At 41.7% G+C, this 20,332-nt stretch overlaps 1 protein-coding gene across 4 annotated transcripts in view; it reads right to left on the reverse strand.

The window, feature by feature from the left end:
- The window catches only part of LOC139406576 (DNA-binding protein RFX2), a 66,108-nt gene that overhangs the window by 35,885 nt on the left and 9,891 nt on the right, over window positions 1–20,332 (reverse strand). For all 4 annotated transcript variants that reach the window (XM_071149309.1, XM_071149311.1, XM_071149310.1 and 1 more), the window contains exons 2-4: window positions 10,138–10,250; window positions 608–697; window positions 53–135 (exon numbers count right to left, since the gene is read on the reverse strand). In XM_071149309.1, coding sequence (XP_071005410.1) covers window positions 53–135; window positions 608–697; window positions 10,138–10,242 — 278 coding nt within the window. In that variant the 5' untranslated portion in view covers window positions 10,243–10,250. The remainder of the gene's footprint in view (window positions 1–52; window positions 136–607; window positions 698–10,137; window positions 10,251–20,332) is intronic.

The raw sequence follows: 20,332 nt of genomic DNA on the forward strand, positions 1-20,332 counted from the left end.
GGCGCCTGGAACACGTTCCTTTGCCTTAAATGAAGAGCACCGCAGTACTTACATGGTTCCATTAGTGTAAACTGCCTCTCCCCCCTCTCCTACATATTGAACCTGGGAGGGGTAAACATGCTGGACCTGCTGAACCTATTGAGAGAGAGAAACCAATGAATCAACCTTGAAGCACTATTATCAAGAGAGAGTATCCACCTCTAGGCTGTTTCTCATGCCTTGACATTAGATAGGATATCTATGCTTGTTATGAATCAGAAGAAACTTCAATGTAAATCATGTCTTCCATAATCATAATCTTGGTCATATCTTAACGCAGTGCTGTCAGTAGGTGGCAGTGAGTCCAAAGTGTCAAACTGAGAAAATATAAAAATCCCTGCTGAGCAATTGAAGCACATATAATTGAGATCTAACATCAATTCTATCAGTTAGAAACCCATACCATTCCAAAGCAAGAACGCTTACAATACAGTGGAGAATGTAATCTGACTCTATATGTCTGATGCTACTGTGAATGGAGCCATGGTCTGTGCATATGGCTAAAGCTAGACTGACTTGAGTGTCCTGGGGGCTGGGGAGAAGGAGTAAGGGGTGATGAGGAGTGTACCTGCTGAGGGACCTGTTGCACCCGAGGGACTGACAGCTGCTGCACCTGCGCTCCCTTCTGGGCCGAACCTGTGGCCTGAACCAGCACCCTCTGGAGGGAGAGGAAACGCACAATTATTGGTAAGCACATAAAATGCCCACACACAGACACACACTATATCTATTTACACACAAAAAATAAAAATACAATCCCTAAGCCCTTAATGAACACCAGAGAATCACGGAACAGGGGATTTGACTGGATTTTCTACATTACTTTTGGTATAATCTCCTTCCTTATGTGCATTGTGGCTTGTGCCTTTCTTCTGTAAACTTCAACACAAAAAATAAATAATTGCTGGTGGGAAATATGATGCTATTCAGCAGCAGTGCAGCTTACCAGCCAACACATTTTTGTCTTGGTCCATTCTAGGCTTTTAGTCATTACAGGCAACCTGCAATGTAGGTTTATTTGGGGCCAGTGTTTTTCTTAGGCGGTCGCAGATGACTACTGCTGGTTTCCCTCTTTAGGAGAGTGTTAAGGGAGATGTGTTCATAACAACAAAAATAAATGCCATTTGCTTTCTCTAAAAGCCTGAGATATGTCATAGGCGGTGTAGTATAGGCCTTAAGGTCAGAACTGTCTTTTCTCAAGCATAGCCAGCTGTCAAGGCAAATATGATGCCCTATCCAAAAATATTAACATAAGGATATTTAACTGCTTGGTTTCTATGGATTCTCTCATCAAACAATGTCCTTTTCCCAGAATTTTGAACAGCTGTGGCAAGACAAGGTTATAGGTCCTACTTGCATTAATCAGAAACTCCTGCCTGATCACACACAACAACATGATATCAAATTATTTATGATGCCTTTATCCACATGTAGGCTAATGCTTGTTGATACATTTACAGTGCCTTCAGAAAGTATTCACACCTCTTGACTTTTCCCACATTTTGTTGTGTTACAAAGAAGTGGGATTAAAATGGATTTAATTGTCATTTTTGGTCAATGACCTACACAAAATACTCTGTCAAAGTGGAAGAAAAATTATAATATTTTACTCACATTAATGAAAAATAAAACACTAATATATCCTGATTAGATAAGTATTCATACCCCTGAGCCAATAAATGTTAGAAACACTTTTGGCAACGATTACAGCTGTGAGACTTATTGGGTAAGTCTCTAAAAGCTTTGCACACCTGGATTGTACAATATTAGCGTACATCTAATATGTTCCCTCTGTTGATGATGTTCATTATATATTAAGGTTGAACCAAAACATTACATGTAACAAAAATGAAATAGGAAATTATTATGTGAAATTGAATGATACAATAATGTATGTTGATGCTAATATGATGTACAATATTATATTATGTTTCTATATGATAACAATACCATAATATGTTTAATATGCTTATTACTATTTTTTAAGTTTCACTAATTCATTTTAATGAACTTAATCATTATGACACACCCCTCAATAATGTCATTGGTTACACTGTGTGTCTACATAACCTGGTTCAAGTATTCATGACATTACCCTGAAGAAAGCACAGTGATGCCGAAACGTTGCTAAATACCCATTAAATTGCTGGGAGATTACACATGGAGTGTGAGACTTTCTTTATTTTGGTAGTTTAGGGTTTATTCGCCATTAGTCAGCACCTCCACACAAACTATTATTCTGGGTGTGCGCCAGCTCATGTTTTTTTAATATTTTTTTTATCTACTATCATCTCTCGCTGACAGCACCCTAATCAATCAACTCCCTAGCCAACATGGGAACTGAACCTAATTCTAACGATACCCAATGGAGCCTTTTTGAATATAGCCAACAACAACGAGACAACATTTTAGTAACAGAGTCTCTATTTGACCGGCCAGATGGCACCTGGGAAAATCTTTGTAATGAATTCCAAGACTGTTCATTCAGGAAAACTAGAACACCTGCACATTGTAACTTTAAGTGAGTATGTTCGAAATGGAGTTATCCCACACGGACTACGTTGGCAAAAAGAGCCTTCACTTGGCCAACGCACTGAAGAGTTTTGTGAACGATGGTGTGCTATACTAAATAAATGTTCATTGGACCTGATGACTCTGATCATTGAACAACTTAAAAAGGATATTATCGAGATCGCAACCTCAGTTGAAAATTCACAGCAAGCTCTACGAGACGAGCTTAATGACTCTATTAAACTGGACGATCTAATTAAGAGTAATGCTGACCTTCAGACTAAGATTACGACCGAACACCCCCAGCACGTAAGAGGGTTCAACGCATATTTCGGAGGAAGAAGAAATCCACTACCACCACCACCTATTAATCGAGACCCAGGATGGGCCCCCAGTCCAACAGGCGCTAATGTCTTCAGTTTATCAAGTAAGACCCTGACATCCGCTCACCTCAGTGTTTTCAATAAGGGGTTATCATTTGTAAAAACTGCATACCCACTACTAACAGCTAGCTTGTTTAGCCCCGGTCTGCTAACTGTTAGCTTGTTAGCACAGGCCTGCTAACTGTCTGAATCGCCGTGTCCCCAGCTAGCCCAACCACTCACCGGACCCATAATCACTTTTCGATTTTTAATTCGATTATACCCTCCGGTTACCTGCCTCACCCAATGTGATACGGAATCCCTATTATTTTTTAATTTTTAGAACACATTCAAGAACCTCCAGAAGCTAACCAGCTAACTAGCTACAAGCTATTTAGTCATTGTTAGCCACTGCTAGCGGCTTTTACCTTCTGCACACTCCACCGGATCCTTGCTGTAAACTTGGCTACATAGCTGATGCCTGCTGGACACTGTGATCTCTTGGCTACATAGCTGATGCCTGCTGGACTGTCCATTAATCACGGTACTCCATTCTGTTTGTTTATGTTTTTATCTGTCGGCCCCAGCCGCACTCAGGCTCTGTGTGTAGTTAATCCGACCCTCTCTGCCTAGTCAACGCCATTTTACCTGCTGTTGTTGTGCTAGCTGATTAGCTGTTGTTGTCTCACCTGCTGTTTTAGCTCGCTCTCCCAATCAACACCTGCGATTACTGTATGCCTCGCTGTATGTCTCTCTCAAATGTCAATATGCCTTGTATACTGTTGTTCAGGTTAGTTATCATTGTTTTAGTTTACAATGGAGCCCCTAGTTCCACTCTTCATACCTCTGATACCTCCTTTGTCCCACCTCCCATACATGCAGTGACCTCACCCATTACAACCAGCATGTCCAGAGATACAACCTCTCTTATCATCACCCAGTGCCTGGGCTTACCTCCGCTGTACCCGCAACCCACCATACCCCTGTCTGCGCATTATGCCCTGAATATATTCTACCATGCCCAGAAATATGCTCCTTTTATTCTTTGTCCCCAACGCTCTTGGCGACCAGTTTTGATAGCCTTTAGCCGCACCCTCATACTACTCCTCCTCTGTTCCGAAGGTGATGTGGAGGTAAACCAAGGCCCTGCATGTCCCCAGGCACCCTCATTCGTTGACGTCTGTGATCGAAAAAGCCTTGGTTTCATGCATGTCAACATCAGAAGCCTCCTCCCTAAGTTTGTTTTACTCACTGCTTTAGCACACTCTGCTAACCCTGATGTCCTTGCCGTGTCTTAATCCTGGCTTAGGAAGGCTACCAAAAATTCGGAGATTTCCATACCCAACTATAACATTTTCCATCAAGATAGAACTGCCAAAGGGGGAGGAGTTGCAGTCTACTGCAGAGATAGCCTGCAAAGTAATGTCATACTTTCCAGGTCCATACCCAAACAGTTCGAACTACTAATTAAAAAAATTACTCTCTCCAAAAATAAGTCTCTCACTGTTGCCGCCTGCTACCGACCCCCCTCAGCTCCCAGCTGTGCCCTGGACACCATTTGTGAATTGATCGCCCCCCATCTAGCTTCAGAGTTTGTTCTGTCAGGTGACCTAAACTGGGATATACTTAACACCCCAGCAGTCCTACAATCTAAGCTAGATGCCCTCAATATCACACAAATCATCAAGGAACCCACCAGGTACAACCCTAAATCTGTAAACAAGGGCACCCTCATAGACGTCATCCTGATCAACTGGCCCTCCAAATACACCTCCGCTGTCTTCAACCAGGATCTCAGCGATCACTGCCTCATTGCCTGTATCCGCTACGGATCCGCAGTCAAACGACCACCCCTCATCACTGTCAAATGCTCCCTAAAACACTTCTGCGAGCAGGCCTTTCTAATCGACCTGGCCCGGGTATCCTGGAAGGATATTGACCTCATCCCGTCAGTTGAGGATGCCTGGTCATTCTTTAAAAGTAACTTCCTCACCATTTTAGATAAGCATGCTCCGTTCAAAAAATGCAGAACTAAGAACAGATATAGCCCTTGGTTCACTCCAGACCTGACTGCCCTCGACCAGCACAAAAACATCCTGTGGCGGACTGCAATAGCATCGAAAAGTCCCCGTGATATGCAACTGTTCATGGAAGTCAGGAACCAATACACGCAGTCATTCAGGAAAGCTAAGGCCAGCTTCTTCAGGCAGAAATTTGCATCCTCTAGCTCTAACTCCAAAAAGTTCTGGGACGCTGTAAAGTCCATGGAGAACAAGAGCACCTCCTCCCAGCTGCCCACTGCTCTGAGGCTAGGTAACACGGTCACCACCGATAAATCCATGATTATCGGCCATGCCTTCCTCCTGGCTACTCCAACCTCGGCCAACAGCTCCGCCCCCACCGCAGCTATTCGCCCAAGCCTCTCCAGGTTCTCCTTTACCCAAATCCAGATAGCAGATGTTCTGAAAGAGCTGCAAAACCTGGACCCGTACAAATCAGCTGGGCTTGACAATCTGGACCCTCTATTTCTGAAACTATCCACCGCCATTGTCGCAACCCCTATTACCAGCCTGTTCAACCTCTCTTTCATATCGTCTGAGATCCCCAAGGATTGGAAAGCTGCCGCAGTCATCCCCCTCTTCAAAGGGGGAGACACCCTGGACCCAAACTGTTACAGACCTATATCCATCCTGCCCTGCCTATCTAAGGTCTTCGAAAGCCAAGTCAACAAACAGGTCACTGACCATCTCGAATCCCACCGTACCTTCTCCGCTGTGCAATCTGGTTTCCGAGCCGGTCACGGGTGCACCTCAGCCACGCTCAAGGTACTAAACGATATCATAACCGCCATCAATAAAAGACAGTACTGTGCAGCCGTCTTCATCGACCTGGCCAAGGCTTTCGACTCTGTCAATCACCATATTCTTATCGGCAGACTCAGTAGCCTCGTTTTTTCTAATTACTGCCTTGCCTTGTTCACCAACTACTTTGCAGACAGAGTTCAGTGTGTCAAATCGGAGGGCATGTTGTCCCGTCCTCTGGCAGTCGCTATGGGGGTGCCACAGGGTTCAATTATCGGGCAGACTCTTTTCTCTGTATATATCAATGATGTTGCTCTTGCTGCGGGCGATTCCCTGATCCACCTCTACGCAGACGACACCATTCTGTATACTTCTGCCCCTTCCTTGGACACTGTGCTATCTAACCTCCAAACGAGCTTCAACGCCATACAACACTCCTTCCGTGGCCTCCAACTGCTCTTAAACGCTAGTAAAACCAAATGCATGCTTTTCAACCATTCCCTGCCTGCACCCGCACGCCCGACTAGCATCACCACCCTGGATGGTTCCGACCTAGAATATGTGGACATCTATAAGTACCTAGGTGTCTGGCTAGACTGTAAACTCTCCTTCCAGACTCATATCAAACATCTCCAATCTAAAATCAAATCTAGAGCCGGCTTTCTATTCCGCAACAAAGCCTCCTTCACTCACGCCACCAAACTTACCCTAGTAAAACTGACTATCCTACCGATCCTCGACTTCGGCGATGTCATCTACAAAATAGCTTCCAATACTCTACTCAGCAAACTGGATGCAGTTTATCACAGTGCCATCCGTTTTGTTACTAAAGCACCTTATACCACCCACCACTGCGACCTGTATGCTCTAGTCGGCTGGCCCTCGCTACATATTCGTCGCCAGACCCACTGGCTCCAGGTAATCTACAAGTCCATGCTAGGTAAAGCACCGCCTTATCTCAGTTAACTGGTCACGATGGCAACACCCACCCGTAGCACGCGCTCCAGCAGGTGTATCTCACTGATCATCCCTAAAGCCAACACCTCATTTGGCCACCTTTTGTTCCAGTTCTCTGCTGCCTGTGACTGGAACGAATTGCAAAAAAAAAAAAAAAAATCGCTGAAGTTGGAGACTTTTATCTCCCTCACCAACTTCAAACATCTGCTATCTGAGCAGCTAACCGATCGCTGCAGCTGTACATAGTCTATCGGTAAATAGCCCACCCAATTTACCTACCTCATCCCCATACTGTTTATATTTATTTACTTTTCTGCTCTTTTGCACACCAATATCTCTACCTGTACATGACCATCTGATCATTTATCACTCCAGTGTTAATCTGCAAAATTGTAATTATTTGCCTACCTCCTCATGCCTTTTGCACACAATGTATATAGACTTTTTTTTTCCTACTGTGTTATTGACTTGTTAATTGTTTACTCCATGTGTAACTCTGTGTTGTCTGTTCACACTGCTATGCTTTATCTTGGCCAGGTCGCAGTTGTAAATGAGAACTTGTTCTCAACTAGCCTACCTGGTTAAATAAAGGTGAAATTAAATAAATAAAATAAAAATGACTGATGTCCAGATAGATCTATTCAAGTTTTTCCGTAATATGAGATTGAGTGAGTTCTTTGATGAGAGTGAAACTTGCATGACCCCACTTGAAATGTCATCCTCAGTGAGATGTATACATAGGTCTACCATGCTAATGAATAGACTTACCTGTCCTACCGTGAGTCAAGGAGGAGATGGAGCTATTAACCCAGCTGAGGTACCTGAGAACTCTGAGAGAACTACATTTGGAACAAAAAGTTCATTTATACCTCCCCCCAGAGGCAATGCCTCCATAGAAACCTTCTGTAGAATTGTTGAAAATTATTTAGGTGACTTACTGAAAGACAAACAGAAACACAAATCCTATGATAACCTGAGTAGAGACGAGAGAATGGCTCTTAAGGACTTAAAGTCAGATCCTTCGATTATTATAAACAAATGTGACAAAGGAGGAGGAATTTGTATACAAAACAAATGTGACTATGTGAATGAATGTCACCGACAACTATCTAAAGGTGACTTCTATCGCAAATTGAATTGTGACCCTACCCTGGAATTCCAGCATAAGATCTCATCCACAGTGGAAAGCTGTTTGGAATCAGGACAAATCACTAAAGAAGAAGTTGAATTTCTATGTGTGAAATTTCCCAAGATACCAACTTTCTACGCAGTCGCTAAATTACACAAACAGGTGTCTCCTCCACCAGGTAGACCCATTGTAGCAGCAATCGACTCTGTGACATCCAACATTTCTAAATTTGTGGATTACCACATTAAACCGATGGTTGAGAATCTCCCATCTTATGTCAAAGACACTAGTCACATGATCTCATTGAGAGGGCTTATGAAGGATAACAGAGGGCACCCTGCTGGCCACTTTTGATGTGGAGAGCCTGTATACTAACATCCCACACACTGGAGGTTTGCAGGCGCTACAACACTTCCTTGAGCTGAGAGACTCTACCCTTGCTCCATCCAATGATTGCATCTTACAACTTACTGAACTGGTATTATCCCATAACTACTTTGTCTTTGAGTCAGACTTTTCCTTTTTTCGGGGTGTCCTAAATGCAAACCTGCATTTGGGACAATTTGAAGAAGCATTCCTTTTTAAAACAGAGACACACCCATACTGTCTAAAATACTTCTAAAGAAAAGACACCTCTTGACTTTTTCCACATTTTGTTGTGTTATAAAGAAGTAGGATTAAAATTGATTTAATTGTACTTTTTGGTCAATGATATACACAAAATACTCTGCCAAAGTGGAAGAACAATTCTAATATTTACTCACATTAATGAAAAATAAAACACTAATATATCCTGATTAGATAAGTATTCATACCCCTGAGCCAATAAATGTTAGAAACACCTTTGGCAACGATTACAGCTGTGAGACTTATTGGGTAAGTCTCTAAAAGCTTTGCACACCTGGATTGTACATTATTTGCCCATTAGTCTTTAAAAAATAATTCAGCTCCAGTGTAGATTTGGCCTTGTGTTTTAGGTTATTGTCCTGCTGAAAGTTGAATTCGTCTCCCAGTATCTGTCGGAAAGATGACTGAACCAGGTTTTCTTCTAGGATTTTGCCTGTGCTTAGCTGTATTCTGTTTCTTTTTATATAAAAAAAAACCCTCCTTAGTCCTTGCCGATGACAAGCATACCCATAACATGATGCAGCCACCACCATGCTTTAAAATTTGCCCCAAACATAACGCTTTGTATGCAGGACAAAAAGCGAATTTCTTTGCCACATTTTTTTTGCAGTATTTATTGTCTTGAAGCAAACCAGATGCATGTTTTGGAATATTTTTTATTCTGTACAGGCTTCCTTCTTTTCACTCATTTAGGTTAGTGATGTGGAGTAACTACAATGTTGTTGACCCATCCTCAGTTCTCATATCACATCCATTAAACTCTGCAACTGTTTTAACATCACCATTGGCCTCATGGTGAAATCCCTTAGCAGTTTCCTTCCTCTCCAGCAACTGAATTAGGAAGGACGCTTGTATCTTTGTGGTGACTGGGTGTAATGATACACCATCCAAAGCCTACTTACCATACTCAAAGGGATATTCAGCGTCTGCTTTTTTTTCTCCTTATTAAATTGCTGGGTGCCCTTCTTTGCAAGGCATTGAAAAACCTCCCTGGTCTTTGTGGTTGAATCTGTGCTTGAAATTCCCTACTCTACATGATTTAAAAACAATGTTAACCACTATTATTTAACACAGAATGAGCCCATGCAACTTATTATGCGATTTGTTAAACACATTTTTACTCCTGAACTTATTTAGGCATGCCATAACAAAGGGGTTGAATACTTATTAACTCAAAATACATTTCAGTTTTTATTTTGTATACATTTTGAAAAGTTTCTACAAACAACATTCCACTTTGGCATTATGGGGTGTTGTGTGTGTGTAGATCAATGACCCAAAATCTCAATTTAATCAATTTTAACTTCAGTCTGTAACAACAAAATGTGGAAAAAGTAAAGGGGTGTGAATACTTTCTGAAGGCACTGTATGTGGTTCTTAATATACAGGAAATACATTCACATTAAAGGATTGCTCTGAAGTGTAATAAATCTGGTATCTGTCATGATAAATGATTAATGAAATCAACAGGTTTTTGAGAATTCTGCTGCTCTTCCCCAGTGCATGGTGTGAGAGGGGTTTGGCTCCCATGGGTAGAATATCATGTTTGTGAGAGAGTACTCTGATGTAGAGTTCTGTGTTTGAAAGAGACCATGATGTGAAGTGTTGCTGGTCGTGGGGGAGAGTGCTGTGAGGAAGAGTGTTGTGGTTGAGTGAGAGAGACCACTGCGCTGCATGCGAGGGAGTGCAGCCTGGTTTTGTAGTAGTGCACCTGTTGTGAGGCTGGGACGGGCTGCACCACGGGGGCCTGGGTGGAGGTGGACGTACGCAGCACCACACTGGACGGCGAATCGGACCCTCCATCTGAACTCTGCATGCTGGGACCTTACAGGGGAGAGCGGGATGAGGGGAGGAGAGAGGAAAGAGGGAAGAGGAGTGGGATTATTATTATTTTTATTTACCTTAATTTAACTGGGCCAGTCAGTTAAGAACAAATTCTTATTTACAATGTGTTATGAATTTTATGAATAATGACTAAATGATGTATACATTTAATGTAGAACTATAACTAACAGAATTCTACCCTGTCTCTGTATAATGATAAATAATGTTTGTCCATAAGAAAAAGGGACTGTTAGCAGGCAAGGAACTGTGGCAGACAACTTGTGACCACTGTGGAACTGATAACAGGGAAGGAAGTCTCCCCACCCAAACCTTGGGCTTGTAGTAGATTGTTTAACAGGTGGCAGACATTGTATGAGTAGGAGAAGACTTGTGAACTATGTTGTCATTGTTTCTGAGAGGAGGGACATATATGACGAAATGTGAGGTATATAGACCAATGTACAGGAAATGATAAGCAGAGCTCTCATAAATAAACCTGCTGACTAAGTAGACTGGCCTCTGTAGACTGTCTGTTTCATTTTAATAAGAACCTTACAAATTCTTAGTAACAGACAGAGTATTTTAATTGAATTGGTTAATGAACATGAGAACATAATTCTCTTAACACAATGACGGCCTACCCCGGCTAAACCCTAACCTGGACGACGCTGCGCTGCTCTATGGGACTCCCAATCACAGCTGGTTGTGATACAGCCTGGAATCGAATCAGTCTGTAGTGACGCCTCTAGCACTGAGATGCGGCAGGTAGCCTAGTGGTTAGAGCGTTGGCCCAGTAACCGAAAGGTTGCTGGATAGAATCCCAGAGCTGACAAGGTAAAAATCGGTCTTTCTGCCCCTGAACAAGGCAGGTAACCACTGTTCACCGGTAGGCCGTCATTGTAAATAAGAATGTGGTCTTAACTGACTTGCCTAGTTAAATAAAAAAACATTTTTTTTTAATGCAGTGCCTTAAACCGCTGCACCACTTGGGATTCAGAGCAAGGACATACAAGACAAGAGTATACACGCGCAGCCCTGCCAGACAAGACAGAACCGTTAGAATGAATCCCTACTCAGAGCCAGGCCTGCACATGTGCTGCCATACCAAACAAATGGGCTTTTCACAGCATGCCACAGAGAGTGGCCAGGGCTTCATATTGCCTAGGTGGAGGTCCAGGCCCCAGGCCCTACTGAGTCACCTCATCTCTGGCCTTTAACAACAATGGTAAAGCCAGCAGAAAATGGCTACTTAGTATTAGTCCAGCTGCTAGGAAGGAAGAAGGTGGAAAAGTTGTGGTGAAAACCATTGTTGTGAGTATTGTCAGGACTCAGGAGGCCCTTACTGGTACCCCAAACTCTGACTAGCATTGGGTGAAAATGTGCACCGCATGTCAAAAGAAGAGTGTGGAGAGCTAAAAATGGAGTGACACAAAGGCTCTCTCTTTCATAGAGAGAAAGATAGGGAGGGGTTGTAGGGAAGAATGGAACTGCAAGGGGGATAGGGAAGAAAAAAAAGACATCCACAGTGTCTCCAAAATAGGAAGAAAGAAAAAAAAGGAAATGCCAGTGGGGCTCCTAGCACGGCCAGGGTCCTGATGATATCCAGCATTTGTTTCAAATGAGAGCCGTTCTCTGGGGCTCCAATAATCCAGCTGATATGAGGAAATTCTTTAATGCTTTGTAAACGTTTGCCAGTTGCTATGGTGAGGAATCCATGACGACCACCCCCAACCCTTGCCCCACTCTTCTCCCTCCCTGCTGCTCCCTCCTTTCTCTTTTCTTTTTAAAGCTCATGCACAGAAATTTTCGAGTGTGACCACAGAGCAAGGGGGAGGGGAAGGAAAGGGAGAGAGAGAAGGGGGTTGGGTGTCTTTGCGGGAGGGAGGAGGCAGAACATCTCTAGAAGATCAGTAGTTAAACAAATGAGGCCTAATCAGTCAGCAGACATGGACAAGCCACTTCCGTTACTTATTCATCCTCAATCAGTGTCCAGGAGGAGCAGCTGTAAAGGGGCAATATGCGATTGCTACATCCATTTGTGGACTTTTAAATTAATGATATATACACCTATTGATTCTTGAATAATAAAATGTATAAATGCCTCATGAGCTTAGTTCATCTGTCGTACTCCATCAGAATTCCATTGTTTGTAAACAGTGTAAATATAAACAAATACTGTAAAGCTTTAAAAAGTGGTTAAAACTATCATTTGGATCTCATGGGTGAGCAGTCCTTGCATCCATAGCCCTGCCTATGAATTTGAGAGTGGTTACATTATTTTTTATTTCACCTTTATTCCACCAGGTAGGCTAGTTGAGAACAAGTTCTCATTTATAACTGCGACCTGGCCAAGATAAAGCAAAGCAGTGCGACACAAACAACAACAGAGTTACACATAAACAAACGTACAGTCAATAACACAATACAAAAATCTATGTACAGTGTGTTAAATGTGGAAGAGTAGGGAGGTAAGGCAATAAATAGGCCATAGAGGCGAAATAATTACAATTTAGCACTAACACTGGAGTGATCGATGTGCAGATGATGATAGATTTATCAAGCCCCATTGGTCAACTTTTTACCAAAACAGTGTCGGGGTGCCCCGTTGTTGTTGTTTCAACTGCAGATTTCCCTTTTAAACTAGGCCACCATACCAGACACGGGCTCAACAAGGAAATAATTTACAGACTGATAACCACTCCCTATATATACACACAATTACAGCTATAAAAGCCACATCATTACACAGGATAATAATACACAAAGATGTATCACATCTACCATAATCAAAGCAGATATGTAAATAGTAACACTGCTTGCTTGCTGCCTGTTAGATCAGTACTACACTGCCTGAAGCACGAATAGCTTAGTGTCCATTAACAGGCTGCTTTTAATACTGTTTGATTAGACAGTCATTAATCATTAGAGTCAAGCTAGTGGGTGGGCAACAGGTGCTGTTCAGCTCTGCTCAAACACCCCCAGCACTTTAAATTTCAGTATTTTTTAAATCTGTTTTGACACAGAGAGTAGAGTTAGAGAGTGAGAGAATGAATGAATGTAAAATGCATTGTGATTGCTTAGATTCTGCTACACACTAAATTAAAGACAGATGACAAATAATAAAAGATTAACATTAGGGCATGAGGACAATTAGTTGTGAGCAACACCATACCATAGGCTTATTAACGGAAATTGTGAAACATGATTGAAGTACGATTTTTCACAACAATGGACATGAACCAGCATTCCCATTAGCTGGTAAAAGCCGGCTTTTGTCTGATACATTTTTTTATAGAAAAGCCGATAAATAAAAATGGTGCAGGCCAATTGTCCGGGAGAAGAACAAAAAAATCCCATTGCGAATTCATGTTTTTTAGCCTATGTACAGTACCAGTCAAAAGTTTGGACACACCTAAAGGGTTTTTCTCTATCCTACATTGTAGAATAATAGTGAAGACATCAAAACAATGAAATAACACATATGGAATTATGTAGTAACCAAAAAAGTGTTAAACAAGTCAAAATCTATTTTATATTTGAGATTCGTCAAAGTAGCCACCCTCTGCCTTGATGACAGCTTTGCACAGCAAAAAAACACGAGCAATGGACATTAGACCAGTGGAAATCTGTCCTTTGGTCTGATGAGTCCAAATTTTTGACTTTTGGTTCCAACCGCCGTGTCTTTGTGAGATGCAGAGTAGGTGAACGGATGATCTCCGCAAGTGTGGTTCCCACTGTGAAGCATGGATGGGGTGTGATGGTGTGGGGGTGCTTTGCTGGTGACACAGTCAGTGATTTATTTAGAATTCAACCAGCATGGCTACCACAGCATTCTGCAGCGATATCCAATCCCATCTGGTTTGCGCTTAGTGGGACTATCATTTGTTTTTCAACAGGACAATGACCCAAAACACACCTGCAGAGTGAAGGAAAAGCAGCCAACAAGAGCTCGGCATATGTGGGGACTCTTTCAAGACTGTTGGAAAAGCATTCCTCATGAAGCTGGTTGAGAGAATGCCAAGAGTGTGCAAAGCTGTCATCGAGGCAAAGGGTGGTTACTTTGAAGAATCTAAAATATTTCATATATTTTGATTTGTTATAACACATTTTTGGTTACTACATGATTCCATGTGTTATTTCATAGTTTTGATGTCTTCACTGCTACAGCATCTCAAACAGCAAATGCATAGGCAACGGAAAGCAGGGTTCATCAGCACATCACACGCCACTTTGCAATGAGCTAGAAGTAGTATGCATTTTGAAAACATATACTTAATTGTTTGAAACCTGAACATTTTACTACATATTATGAGGCATGTCTAACATGGCTTCAAAATAGCTTAGCCAAAATCCGACCATATCCGTGGAAGCAATTATTTTACATACACTTTCTTTCATTGCCCAGTAGCCAAAGGCACAATACTAAACATATTAGCAACCCAAGCTAGTTGTTGCATATTAGATCTCCCCTCCTTCTACATTTTTAATTGATATTTTAATCTCTGTCATATGCTTTTGACAACAGTGATTTCCTGCTAATTGCATTATAGAACGAACATTCACACGTATCCTACTGCCTTGTGCGTATTGCTGCGCACTTATAATGTGAAGAAATAATAGTTCAACATTTTAAGCTAAACGTTCTGGTCTGTTGCATTAGACACATTGCTTGAAAAATAATAATAATAATGTAGCCTAGGCCTACTTGTTGTATGAATTTGGGATCTATCGTCACACAACTGTCTCAGAGTCTGCATGGAATAAGCTATTTCTTTCTCAATAGGCTGACCAATAGAATAGCTAGACTTTCTACTATGGTGGATAGTAGATTGACATTGGCTAGTGATTTTGCTGTTCCTTACTCGTCTTGTTAGCTGAGGAAAAGTCAATGTGGACAGTTATTCTAACATCTTCAAAGTGTGCGTCAGAATTGGGTAATCGTTGTTGCATCCTCAACTTGCATGTTCTGTTAATGTGAATTACCATAATCTAAATGTGATATCTGTCATTCTGAGCAGTGTGGGTGGACGCCCTAATCAGGTTACGCACCCAATGCATATGGGTCCGCTAAATTTCTCAAATGTCCGGTAAATTAAAACGTTGCCGGTCAAATGTCCGGCACCACATTTTCCTAACAGAAACCCTGGCATGGATTACCACAGAGCTGGTGTGCCACTGACATTTTCCACACAGGAGGATTCCAAAGACACGCCTGTCTAGATAAGTAATAAATTGCCTTATAGCCAAGTGGTGTCGATAATGTTGTAATTCTTCCATTACTTTAGGCTGGCATTTGTCAATCGTTGTCCAAGCATTAATCACATAGGAACTCACACAATATAAAGCTGTTTGAGGAGACTGCCAAGTCCAGTCCTTCTCTGTGTAACCTCTTGAAACAGTCACAAACAGCCTCGGTCACTTTCAGCCACCTCTAGTCCCTCTCATATGTATTTGTCAGACAGGATGCAAAATTAGCACCCGTCTATAAGGGTCCCGAGTAGAATATAGACAGACAATCCTCCATTATTTGTCTATTCCTTGCATTATTCCTTGTGGCAAACTTGTAATACAACAGCAAATAATCGCAGTACTCATTTAGCATTTTCTGAAAGAAGTTAAAGTGATGGTCCAGAGCTTTTGTATAAATTCAGCCATTTGTTTGTGCTCACGAGCCAAAACAGGTCCCCGAAAAATTGTGCACAATTGTATACAAAGTCATCCATTTTGTATGATATGCTACATCCTAAAAAAAAAGTTTTACATTTTTTATTTTTTTGCAAAATGTGTATGATATGTTAAGAATTTTTAAGTGTTTAAGATCCCAGACGGCATCTTTAAAAAAATTTTTTTATTTATTTAAAGCTCCAGCGGCCAGATGTTTCAAATGGAAGGAATTTGTCCATGGGGTGTCAGTTGAGTTATAAATACACTGATAACAATCCCTGCAGTTATCTTTGGACTTCTTTCCTTAGCGTGGTTATTATGCACTGAAGGGGGGAGAGGGAGCAGTGGAGTGGGGTGGTGCAGGGACTCATAAACCTAGGCTTTGTCCTTTTAAGTTTTCATGCTTAAAGCTCAAATAAGTGGGTGCTTTGGAAGTACGCCATGCGTTGGACTGGAGGAGGGAGGGAGTGCAGGCAGGCAGACTGGTTAGATGGCTTTCTCCCCCAGCCACATTGAGTTGAGCCCCCCCGTGACAGTTAAAAGCCACACAAATTCCCCACCAACTGCTATGAGCGGCAGAAACACTGCGGGAGCCCCGGCAAACCACTGCAGAACCCAACTGTGAATGGGCTGCACTTTTTAACAGAGACTTTCTCCTCACAACCCTGAGACAACTTCACACACAAACCTCGAAAAAATTATCCTGTCTTCACTCAAGCAACACCCAAATTAGCAATTTAGACAATTGTGTGAGCGGACCAATATCCCTCTGTTAAAGATGCCCTATGCAGAAATCACTCCGCCATTTTATGGTTGCTAAAATTCAAATAGTTTGCTTAATTTCAGTTTATGTGACAAAACTAGCAATTATAGTGCAATGATTCTCTACACTATCTAAACCAAGCTGGTGTACAAAACCAAAAGTAAAAAACACAAAAACAAAACTTAAGAACGGGAAGCATAGAAATAGTGCACATAGAACAGATCAACCGCTTCTTAGACTTGCTTTCAATGAGAATGACAGATCTATAACATACATTTCTATGTGAATTTGGTAGACCTCTTAAAGGTAAGCGTGCAGTACTATAAACTTATACCTGCTATTTGGTATGAAAATCTAGACAAGATTTAAACATCTGTCACTGACAAATCTAACTTAACCAGCGCTCAATCAGAGAAAAACACATACAGATGTTCAATTAAAAACAGGAGCCCACAGTCTTGGCTCTTGTTTGCACTGGCCCACATTGTTTGCAGAGCAACAACGGTTGCTAGTGGCAACACCGTCCACTCCCGTTTCCAGGGGCCTGTTGCTATGCAACCAACAGAATACTTCCCAAACCAAACAATGCCATCCCCCCAACTGATCCCTCTATCTCACACTAAGCAGAAACTTACAACAATAAATACGTAAGCTATTAATTTCAGACACCGGGGTGGAGACAGAGGGCAGACTCATTCCTGTGCCATGGAGAAGAAAGATTATATAAAAATGTTAAAAACGCCATGCTGGTTTCAACTGTTCTCTCTCTTTTATGCACTCGGTGGTCAAATGAAGGAAGAATGTTTAAATCATCAGAAAGGGGACAGCCAATCCTCGAAGCTTGGCTTACACCTCCCCATTCCAAAAACAACAATTACTTTGAAAATCAATCACATATTACTTTTCCAACATGTATAATCCATGCAGCAGGAAGGAGACATAAGCACTTTGAGGAGAGCACTGCCACAGACTAGTCCGACTCAAGGGGCTTTTACTGCACATCAGAAGTTGAAACAACCAAGCAATAAAGCATGGACACTTGTCATTAAACTCCTGTCTATGGGGGACATTTGTGCACCACTTCTTTGTTCACCATATCCTGCCCCCACGTCCAATTCCTAGCCCATTCCTTCAGTTATATAACAGATAAATGTACTTCAAGGAGAAGCAACATGCTTTCCATAAGACTTTCTACTCTGAAAATAGTTAAATCAATGTGATGTATATTGGGTGACTAATCTAATAGCCATCCCCATTGTAAGAAACCCAGGTTGGCTTCTTTTTGATTCTATAACAAAAAAACATAACGATAGCACACAGGCGCATGCACTCACAAAAAGCTAATTAAGATATGATAAGAGATTTCCACGACAGAGGCTGTTCTTCAAGCCTGTCTCATGAATTCATGGCTAATCCAATCAAAGCAGCTCTTGGGATCTGCAGATGGCGACACTGGAGGGAGAGGAGGGGACGTGGCCAGCTATTAGATGAGAGGTGCCATTCAAGGGGCCGCTAAACCAGCCACTGATCCTGGATCCACTCTCTCCCCATTTCCACCTCTGGTCACAGCCCGTCGACACAGAGATGCCATTCGTTACCATGTGGAGCGCAGGCCTGACAGCCGGAGAATTATCAAACGGTTGCCAAGGAGACTGTGTTAACCCATACACCTCCCCCACCCCCCACCTCTATAACCCTTTGCAGATTTCCTCCACCACCTCCCATCCATCTCCATTCTACATCCACTCCTAAGATGAATAACACTGTGTTAGAGAATAAGAAAGTACATTTGTGAGGAGCAGTCAACCTCCTGGAAAACAAAGCAGATGGGCAGGGATGAATTAAGTGTCCTGAAGGTAATCTGTTGCATGTGGTTGTCTCTCTCTTTAATGATCATTTGTCTCCTGTTTTTCCAGCAGGGGTGATGACAGAGTGAAGGAGGGAACATCAGTCTTTGTTGTCATGCCACCTTGTTGCCCATAGAGATAGAAAAACAGTTTGTGAAATGCAACTAAACTGTTCCAACGTGGCAGCTAGCATGGAGACGGTTTTATGTTTCACATGGATCACATCTGAAGGTGACATCACTAAGTGATGCTCAATGTATATTTACCAAGTCAATGTCCCCAAGAAATACTGATTCTAATCATTTAGAATTTCCTATAAAATCCTTGCATGGTGCCATGGACTTGGTGCTATTATCAGAACAGATAAATGAAACCACAACCTAAGGCATTCCTATAATAATTAACTTAGAATGCAAACATTAAAACAAATAAACTGCTTTGTAGCTCCCCATGTTGCCTATATTATATAGAGTTTGACAATGTTGAATATTTTACAAAATATCAAGACATTGTCTAGACCTACACAGTTTGACTCTACTGGGAATGGGTGACGTGTGCACTGTAGACACATCAAGCATTCCAGAAAATCCATACCATCTGAGTGTCAAAGCAGAGGAGGTCGGAACGGCATGTTAAAATAATTATACACAAATGCAAAGCCCGTGGCAAAGGAAACTCCTAAAGCTACTCTGTCATGCAAAATGTTCTCTGCATTACGTGTGCTTTCGAAATCTTTCTCGAATTTCTTACTACACTAGCTGAGCAGCTTTCCCTTTGATAATCCAAAGAAAAACATCACCTGTTGCATGGTATTGACATAGACGGATCACATTTAACCAAAACAATCGATGAGTAAGAACATGAAGTGGGTTAAGGCTCATTGGGCTTAGCTTTAGTCCAAACCAGGGTTTCCGTTTTGGCACTGGTCAACGTGACCGGCAAGATTTTATTTAACGGGCATTTGAGAAACGTACCAGACATCTATATGCATTGGGTGTGTAATGCATTAGGGCGTCCACCCACGGTGCTCAAAATCACATTTAGAGTATTGTAATTCATCTTAATCCTTAAGAGTCTGACACACCCATGCATCAACCTAATGAACATAAATACAAAACATCCACTTTAAAATCTGTCAATTTAAGCTAGAGATATGTTTTTTTTTTTGCATGGGCTGCATCTCAGTCCCCCGCATCCGCCTATGTTACCCATTAACATCTCCGACCTGGAGACATCCCGAAAATCGGTCTTCTCACAAAAATGTCTGTAGCGTCCGAATGGTTTGGCCTACTAACTATTATGACCACTCTAGGGAAAGGTGAGACTCACGAGCATGATGGTGTGCTCTACGACCCCCACAAGTGTCACGGGACTCATTGGAAGGTAACCCATACAAATTAATGGAAGTATTGGAGGTAGTTTTGTGCCAAAAAAAAAAGAAAAGGGGGTTAAATGTGTCCAAAAATATTTGCTGAGCTTGCTTATATCTGCTAGATATACAAGACACTTTACAACCTTATTCTATTTTTTTTTTACTTTCTTTCTTGCCATTTATTAATGTGTTATTCAATGTGTTTCTATAGTACTAAAGGGGCAAATTCTATATTTTACCAAATATTATTTTGTATATATATAATTCTATACCTAAAGGGGTCCTAAAATAAAATAAAAATTGAATAGCTTAAATGGTCCATGATATAACCATCTTTAAACAATTCCATATGTTAGCTTAGTAGAAGATAGATAATAAAAATCTACCAGCCACTCAGATTTTTTTATCAGCCAAAATATTTTGGGGATGCTAATAT

This window comes from Oncorhynchus clarkii, chromosome 4 (assembly GCF_045791955.1).
Source record: "Oncorhynchus clarkii lewisi isolate Uvic-CL-2024 chromosome 4, UVic_Ocla_1.0, whole genome shotgun sequence".
NCBI lineage: Eukaryota > Metazoa > Chordata > Actinopteri > Salmoniformes > Salmonidae > Oncorhynchus > Oncorhynchus clarkii.